Raw genomic sequence first — 9,151 nt, forward strand, 5'->3', positions numbered from 1 at the left:
TCCATAAGCACACAAACACGCGCGGGCGCACGCGTAGAGACGCCCGCACACACACACAGAGAGAGAGAGAGAGAGAGAGAGAGAGTTGCCGTGTACAGTCTTTGATCCGATTCTCCCCGGGACCAGACCAGGCCATCAATTCTTTCCCTTGATCGAAGGTCATCTCTCTTTGCAAAGCCCGAGGGGAGGAAGCGAAGGAAGAGAAACCATTAATGACCCAAGATAAATGGTCATAATAATCCCCGAAGCATTAAAAACCCCAGCTACCAATCCAACTTGACATAAATGAAGCAACTGGAACCAGCCAAAATAGTTACAGCAAACCAAACTAGAAAGCAAGGTACAGAGGCTGACAAGAAAAAGAAGTCAATTCCCGAACCAACACCCTCGTTCCCCGGTGAGACCAGACCCCACGATTGAAGTCTTGGACCTCATCAGAGAACAAGGGTCACGGCTGGTGCGCTCTTGACTCCCCTCCACCACCTCTCTTCTACTACGACTCAAAATATCCCCTACTGAAACTAGCCAAACTCCTTGTTTTTTCGCTTATTACAGACTCCTGCATCCAATGTTCTCATGGAAGCTTTCTTCCTTGCCCTAAACTAGTGGGGATCACCCAAGCCCTGCCATTTCACACTGGAAAGACCAAAATGCCCTTATGCAATAACTAAACTATTGTCTGCAGGTGAAAAATTTGAAAAAACCCACAAGTTTAAGAAAATATGCCTAAAATGATCGGAATGCCCTCAAGATATCAAGGGTATTCTGGTCATTTTAAGACGTTACGACAGTCAGAATTGCTTCTGTTCGGGGGTTTTGTCAAATCCTCACTCGACCCTGAAAACCTTAAAAACAAGAAAGAAAAGAAAATTCACTACAACGTTAACCTTCAGAGATCAGCAGAAGAAACTAAAGGGCAGATTGGTAATTTCAAGTGCGGCCGGCAGGGATCAGGTAACTGGAGCCATGGTCCTTTCCATGACTACTGTTCCAGCGAGGCGATGACCGTATCGACCTTGGCCCCGGCACCGAGAGCGGCGGTGATCTGGTGCACAGCGTTACCGAGGTGGTTGTTGATGGCGGTGACGCTCGACAAATTAAGCTTTGCAGACGGGACCGCGCTCGCCAGAACCTGCATTCCGACTGTAAGGAGACAACCGATGGCGGACCCATCGCCGGTGGCACCGACTTCAGTCGTAGGAGGGGGTGCATTGGTGACGCCGGTGGCCGGTGGGCTGGGAGGTGAGATGACAAAGCCGGTAGGGAGGAGGGGGATGAAGGATGGGTCTTCTCCACTCATTGCAACTTGGACGGCATCGACATCGATGGTAGCATACACCACGAGGCTGCCGCCGGAAGGATGGGTGCTGCTCTCTTGCAGCAGGAGCTCCACGTTCTGGGATGAGTTGCTTGCAGCCTAACGTCCATGCGAACCCGTGCATGCAAAAATACGATTAGGAAAGCATAAGGTTTAGATTAGTATATCTCAAATGAAAGTTTTGACTAAGCATGAAAGGTGTGCGCGCGAGTAAATATGGTGCCGGCTTGCAGGAGCCTTTGATCACTCGGACACGCACACCACAGAGAGAGAGAGAGAGCACACTGAATGTTGTTTTAATTTAAACGCATGCGTGTCAACGTAACAAGGGAGAAATGTATAAACTGATGCTTCTTTTCTGACACAAACGGAGTAACGTACTTTTCAGGAAAGAAGAACGTAACAGTCTCAAGTAATAGAAACAAAATAAGATTAATAAAGACCAGAATCAAAAGATAACTAAGTTTCATTTCTTCGCTGAAAGAATAAAGGAAAATGTTTTTTGTTTTATGTTTTGCTTGAGGATGGAAGCAGAAAGGTTTATGGGCAACAAGATCAGGAAGTTGAAAATTAGCTAGATGGCTAGCGCTTTCAGAACTCATTCAACGAGGCATCATTGACAGCTCATGCTGCCACAGCCTTCTGTCCATCATTATGGGGTAAACAATAAATGCCACAGTAAAAGCTATTTAAAATACATGTAGCTTTTTGTTTTGGATATCATGACCACTTCTCAATTCGAATAAATGAGGTGAACAAGGCTATCGCCCCAACAGTGTCACAGAAGTAAATTTAATTATTCTATTTCAAAACAACGGTTATATATGTATGTACGTATTAATCTCAATATATGTATTCTTTTTAACAACCACAATTTTTGGATCTGTTTAAGTTTGCTTCTCTGCACTCCATATAATAAAAATCATAGAAGGTAACTTCAGAGATGTTTCAAGGAAAAGAAAAAAAAATCAAGGAAAAAGAATATGATGTTCTTTTCTTCATGAGGTATAAAGGATGATTGGTTGAGGCATGAAAGATTTCATGTGTTTGAAGCAACTTTGATAAAACCCTAATCAATTATATGCATCCAAGAATTTTACAAACTTGGTATATCAAAGGAAAAGGAAGAAAAAAAAGGAAAAAAAGGGGATATATAAAAGAAAATAAGAAAAAAAAAAACATGATGCCTTCTTTTTTTAATTTTGAATATAAATATTTATGCTCCTAAGGGACTTAAATTTTTATGTTTGGCATTTTTCAGTGACATATTGACGCGGGCATGAGCCAGTCTCAACGTAAGTTACTTAGCTTTCTGTAAGAGTATTAAAGAAAAGTAGGGTTTAACTTTTCAACTTCATATTTTCACACTGAAGTTTAGCACTTCAAGTTCCTTGTAGGGATCACAAGAATATAAATTTCTTTGTATACTATTTATCCTCGAAGGATGCAGCACGTGATACTTATGTAAAATTACCATTAAATTAGCAAAACTATGTATTGTCAAGGAGATCATGAAGAATGTGCATGCACACTCTCTTTTTTCCGCTTCTTAGACCAAGGAAAAACATAACAGTATACATAACTCCAAAAAAAAAAAAAACTGAACTAGCATCCGATCTTATTACAAGTTACTGGTTTTCAGGCCTTAAGCATGGTAGAATCCAAGTAGAACTGATTTAAAAAGATGTAGCAAGAATTGGACTTGAATACTATAAAAGATTTGAAGGAAACATTAGGATGTTTAAGTAGGACCAATATTTTCATCCTCATTTTATGGAATAATGATTAGGCAATTGTCTTAGTTTATGTTCTATGAAGCCTTTTTTGTTAGTAAAATGATATATTTCCAATCACAACATGTTGCATGAGGGATGTGCAAACTCACATTTATGCGCAGAAGAGAGACACAATTTCTTGGATGAGAGCCATTTGCAATGTGAGCCACCTCATGGTACGAGTTTCCATTGGAAAGAACGTCAAGCTGCAAAGCGAACTCTTGCCTTATAACTGTTACGAATGTAAAGTAAATAATTTAAGTCGAAAGCAAACCATGGAGATTATTATCGTATACCTGAGATCTGCGCCGCTCATCCGTTAAAAGATCAAAGACCTGCTGATGAGAAAATGGAAGCCATGTTGTAGAAACTGCAGTAAGAATTACACCATTTGGCTGGCCTGGTTCTGTGTTCTTTCTAGTGGTTACCCTAATTGTGTCATCAGAAGAATCAGACAATGCTGTCCAAGATTGGACTCCAGTGGTACTGATGTTAGCACACAAGGTTCTTATCATTCTCTGTGATAGCTTCATCATATTCTTTCTTGCCTCTGGGGAGGGAATAACTGAATCCAGGACATACAAGAGATTATTGTACTATAGTTTATCATAAAACACCAGCAGATGAATATGTCAACATGTACTAAATACAGATTTAATCAGAGTGTAAGCCTTAAAGGATAAGCACCTCCAAGATCAGAGATGTTTCTTGCCATGAGGCTTGCAAGCCGCTCGCATTGTCGTTGCAAGATTGAGACCCAGCGTGTTGCTCCGAATGCCATCCCACTGCTAACAAATTGATCAAAAATCCGATGCAGTGGCTTGTCCTCTACCTCTGCATGTTCTACCCATATCACCTGTACAATCAAGTTGGAATAAGCAAACAGGGTTGCGAGAGATACTTCTCAATAGCTCTTATCTTTTTGTAATGTCTTATAGGTACAAAAAAAACATTAGGGTTCTATTACTCAAAAAACATAAATAACATTAGGGTTGGTACTTTTTGTCTGGGATTCCCCTCCCTCCTTTATATAAGAAAAAAAGCCATAAGGGTTGATATAATCAAAGATATCAAGCGTTTGTATTGTACTCCAGTTTCATATATACTACGCATATCCAATTCTTTAGGTTAAAAGAAATGGTAAACATGAGTAACAAATACAAAATAGTGTAAAAAGAATCAAAGACAAGGTAGATCATGTTTCATGATTCAATTGTGTCAAAAATCTTGTGGACTATTATGTTTTGATCCAAATTATGCAGGTGGCAGTTAACTAAAGAACAACTATACAGTTCTTTCCCCCAAGCTTTAGACTTTATGTGGCATGACTTGGGAAATTTTGAACTAATTTCTCTTTCGATGTGATCTAAATAACGGTAACAGCGATATAAATGGTTTGCATTTATTTCTAATTCTCTAAAATTTAGTAAGATCTTCTGAAGGAAAAAAGAAAGCTTTACCTGATACACCAATGGTCAACAGAACTAGACCTTTTCATACATGTGTAATATAAAAAACAATTGCCAGTCTAGGTGAAAAGCTTTCATACCAGTAAGTCACCCATCTCTTTTACAAGTTATTGATACGATTTTTGATTCCTTAAAACCAACCTGGCATAGTCATCGCCATAAACGGAAAGCCCACTGTTATTTCAGAGATTTTTTTTGGGTACAATATTACAGAGATTTAAAAGCGGTCTTCTAACTAAGTAGATGATGTGCTTGTAAACAATCTTTCTCCAATTATGGCGACCAACACTGTTTAGCTCAATGAAACGAAAATGGGAAATCCTACCTGTGGATGATTTTTAATATCAAAGATCTAGGGTCTTCAGTTATTTCCATTTATAATTGCTGATGACATGTTTACTTCAACTTCAATTGAACTGAGTGATGTATGCATGCATGGAACTGTGGTTGATTTAATTATTTATTTATTCTTTGTTGGGGTTTGGTTGGGATGGTGTGGGTGGGGAGGGGACCTAGTTTCTATCAAAATTAATATGACAGCATATCTTTTTTTGTACATATAAGGACACTTTTTCACTCAGATGATTGCAATGAAATTTGATTTCTTATTTGACGATGGAAACTAGTCATACCAAAGACTTCATCCTGAGAATACTAGATATTTGCACTAGCTAACCATAGGCTCAGGCAACCATAAGCGTAGCTTTTTATCATCACTGATGTGAATATTAATTTACCGAAGATCAAGTAATGTATCCCCTTTCATATGATATAAGTACCTCATAGATAGTTAGACATGGCCATATCATGATTGTGACAAGATTATATGGGAAAAATTGCCTGTGCTCCATTTGCAACATTGCATGTACTTCTTTTCAAGTATTATTGCACGCATGTCTGCTTTATACTTGGTATAAAAATGTATGCACCAAAAGCACCACAGTTTTGAGTAACCACATACTTCACATGTGAATGAACACTATCACTGTCTACTTTCTATAGCAAAATCAAATATTTCAATCTTGTGAACACATAGATATAAGGCTTTCAGTTGACCACAAATTCTTTCACATGTATACTGTCTTAGGCCTTAATTCTGCAAGTTTATAGAGTACAAAGTTCTTATGATCGCCTATCTAAAGATGGAAGCTGCAAGACATACCTTAGAGTACCCATTGGGCATATCTTGGATGACGCAGCCAGAGGGCCGTCTCCTGTACCGCGGGAATGGCACATCAAGGCTATCATGGAAGCCATCGACAGGGAAATCAACAATCACCCACGTCCCCTCCTCTGAATTCTGATGGCAATACCGGAAGAAGTATGCTTCGCGTGAAGCCACCAAGGGAGAAGGGAAATGCAGCTCTGCTTGCATCTGCCCATGAGTACAAGATGCATGAACATCGAAAGATAATTAGCCCAGAAGGCTTATTGCGAAGTATAAATCCATCAAGGCCGTAATGGGTGCCTACCAGATGGAGGGATCCATTGCCATGGCCAGAGATTCCGGCAGTTATAATCTGAACAGTTCTAGCCTTAGAAACGATCGAAGGAAATAGTTCCATCCATTTGTTCTAAAAAACATCATGCAGCATGGAAAATTAGACATCATTACACATGAACCAAGATATATCCCAAAGAAGAAGAAGAGAAGAAGAAGAACAACAATGAAAAGAACACTAGTGTATGTTAAACTTACAGCATCTAAGAAGGCATCCACCAATGTGATGCTATTCATTATGACTAATGCAGAATCCCGGGTAGCTTCAGTCCTAAAGTGGCCATTCTGGTGTTGCTTCAAATCCATTGGCCAATGAAACGTCCTCGTGTATTCTTCCAAGTCTAGGACCTCCTTAGCAATGCTGCCATTTCGAACCCAGAGCGGCTCATTGGTGTGGCACATTCTAAGGAGCTGGTCCGCGGCAGTCATTGTTAGATCGAGCGCCGATGGCTTGTCCTGGTCCATGATGAGTGTGCCGGAGAAAGGCTGGTGGCCATCAGAGATAGGAGGCACAGGGATCATGTCACAGCAACTCACAATGGGGGGCTCGTTGAAGTGCCTCGAGTATATGCCCATGTCAAGGTCCAGAGACGGAAGCAGGAGCGGCGCCGGCCCCAATGGCTGCACTGGCCGGCTGCCATATCGTGATGTGATGCAAGATAAACGCTCCAGCTGCAGATGGAAGCGAACAAACCTATCATCTACGAAATATATGATCATATGTACTTCACGAACTCATTATCCATGGATATTCGGACCTTTTGGGGTTTTAGGATTTAGAAACTTAGAATTGATCGGTAGTTAGCACAAAACACAACGGATTATAATAGAGTACTGAAGAATAAGTGGTAAAGGATTGATGGTGCTAAGATCATCACTATCACTCCTTTCTCTCTCTCTCTCTATCCATCCATCCATCCATCTATCTATCTATCTATCTATCTATCTATCTATCTATCTATCTATCTACCGGTTTTAAGGTCAAATGAAAACAGATTAAACAGCAGAGAATAGGTAAGTTATGTGCTGCTTATAGAAGTAAAAGAGCAGGAGATAAATAAAGGAGAAAACCCTCTGGTCAAACACATCACTGTTTAACGTTGACAGCTGACGGCATCCAACGACTCCAGAGACCAAACATGAGACCTGGATCCTCTCAAGTTGGTGAACTGGAAAGTCAAGTTGGGCAATCATGACCGTCCGTATATTGTGCGACGGCCATGACGCAGTGGGACCGTGAACTGCACGGGTCTCCCACCCCGGCACATCGGTCGACTCCACCATGCAGCCGGAGCACATGCACGTGCACGAGCAGCGCGGAAGGAAGCTCCAATGTTGACCAGAAAAGCCTTGGCACACGTGTCAGAGCAAGCCGCACGTGTTTTAGAATAGGATAGGATATGCGATTTGGGAGGGGACGGATTCCAGGGGTCTGGTATTACCTCGTCCTTGAGGCGGGCATTCTCGATCCGGAGGTGCTGCTCATCGAAGGACATCTCGCCGAGGATGGCCGGGCCACCGCAGTTGGGGCAGACGACGTTCCGGATCGCCGCCTGGAGACGAAAATTCTCGTTCTTTAGGCTCTCGTTCTCGGCCCGGAGAAGCACATTGTCCTGCCGATCTTGGTGCGCCTTTCGTTTTGCACACCACCACCACCCACATACCACCACCATCAGTGACCAAAACAATAATTAAACTTCTCCTTATGTCACACGTATGGGACACACGTGTTACGATAATTTTAAATATACATATGTATATGTGTGTGTGTATATATATATATATATATATATATTTATGTGTGTGTATATATATATATATGAAATAAAAAAAAAGGCGTGTGATAAATAATGGTGGGTGGAGGCGTTGCTAAGTTAAGTACCTTCATCTGGGTCCGGCGGTTTTGGAACCAGAATTTGACTTGGCGGGGTTTAAGGCCAAGTTCCTGGCTTAGTTTCAGCCGCTGCTTGTCGTCTGGGTGCGGACATTCCTTAAATAACCTATGTTTAACATTATTCCAAATCTTGAGAAACGGAAAATTAAAAAATAACCGCAGTTCTTCTTTTGTTTTGGAAGGAAAAAAACTTTCTAAAATCTGTGAGAAAAAAGAGGGGGGAAATGGAAATGGTGGTGGAAATCTCACGCTTCCATTGTTTGAATCTGACGAGAGGTGTGACGGTGGTAACGCTTCTTCTTCGCCGGCGGTTGCAGCTGCTGCTGCTGCTCATTATCTTGCTCCTCGCCGCAGCTGATTCCGTCCACGTGTCCACTCCCCGACCCGCTCTCCATCTCCTCTTCCTTGCCTCCTCCTCTTCCCATCACCATCGCCCCCTCCTCCTTCTGCAGTACAGCGGAAACCGCCATGCTTACACTCCTCCCTCGCGACGACTTACCGTTTTAGAAGATTATGGAATAGGAAGGAAGAGTAACTCACCGGGACTATGGCAGGGAAGGAGTGGAAGGGCATGTTGCTCATGAAACTGAAGCTAGGGTTTTGGATCGGCGATGAAAAGAGCGAATCGGGGGAGACAGCGTTCGCTCCGCCGCCTCCTCCCACCATCGACGACAGCACCTGGCAATCTCCATACATCCTTACTTCCCTCCTACCAGATCCCAACTCCTCTTCCCCCCTAAAAAAAAATGACCCAGAATATTAATCTTCCCTTATGTTACACTAACAATATTCTTCCCATCGCCGCCGCTGTCTCGTCCGGAACTTGACCCGAATCAGACAAAGAACACAGAGAGGAAGAGATAGTGAAATAAGACCAAGAGAGAAAGAAAAAAAAAGAGAGAGATCTGGGATGCGCTTCCAAGAGAAAGAAATATAAAATAGAAGGGAAACAAAAGGGAAAGAGAGAGAAGGGGAAGGAGTGACGAGTGGAAAAAATAAATACCGCGGTGGTGTTTTTCGGGAAATGGGGTACCGGAGGGGAAGCCCTTATTCTTCCTCTACTTCTCCCTCGGTCGCCTGCTTTCTTTCTTGCAGACCGACGACCCTTTGGTTTCTTTCTGTCTTCTCTCTCCCTCCTCTATATTTCCTTCTTCTCAAAGGCAAACGCAAAGGCAAAGGCAAAGGCAAAGACAA

At 42.0% G+C, this 9,151-nt stretch overlaps 1 protein-coding gene across 2 annotated transcripts; it reads right to left on the reverse strand.

Annotated features, from left to right (window-relative positions):
- Positions 1-264: 264 nt before the first annotated feature.
- Positions 265-9,151, reverse strand: LOC103714572 (homeobox-leucine zipper protein ROC3). Of its 2 annotated transcripts, XM_039118682.1 has the most exons (12): positions 8,961-9,151; positions 8,498-8,693; positions 8,207-8,403; positions 7,946-8,063; positions 7,506-7,694; positions 6,262-6,735; positions 6,035-6,136; positions 5,725-5,937; positions 3,781-3,949; positions 3,390-3,658; positions 3,204-3,299; positions 265-1,417 (listed from the first exon to the last, which is right to left on the reverse strand). In XM_039118682.1, the coding sequence occupies exons 2-12, from the start codon at positions 8,651-8,653 to the stop codon at positions 983-985; spliced, it is 2,418 nt and encodes an 805-aa protein (XP_038974610.1). In that variant the 5' UTR covers positions 8,654-8,693; positions 8,961-9,151; the 3' UTR covers positions 265-982. The 2 variants fall into 2 exon arrangements, with proteins under 2 accessions (XP_038974610.1, XP_026663260.2); XM_026807459.2 differs by lacking the exon at positions 8,961-9,151 and having other exon boundaries at positions 8,498-8,910.

The sequence above is a fragment of the Phoenix dactylifera genome, chromosome 2 (assembly GCF_009389715.1).
Source record: "Phoenix dactylifera cultivar Barhee BC4 chromosome 2, palm_55x_up_171113_PBpolish2nd_filt_p, whole genome shotgun sequence".
Lineage (NCBI taxonomy): Eukaryota > Viridiplantae > Streptophyta > Magnoliopsida > Arecales > Arecaceae > Phoenix > Phoenix dactylifera.

What these genes read in the sequence shown, in the direction of transcription:
- LOC103714572 (XM_039118682.1), bottom strand. Translation starts at nt 8,653, where the DNA reads ATGTATGGAGATTGCCAGGTGCTGTCGTCGATGGTGGGAGGAGGCGGC. An exon ending in ACCGCCGGACCCAGATGAAG is followed by an intron (nt 7,695 to 7,945) that starts GTACTTAACTTA and finishes GCAAAACGAAAG; the next exon opens with GCGCACCAAGATCGGCAGGA. An exon ending in AAACATCTCTGATCTTGGAG is followed by an intron (nt 3,659 to 3,780) that starts GTGCTTATCCTT and finishes TCCTGGATTCAG; the next exon opens with TTATTCCCTCCCCAGAGGCA.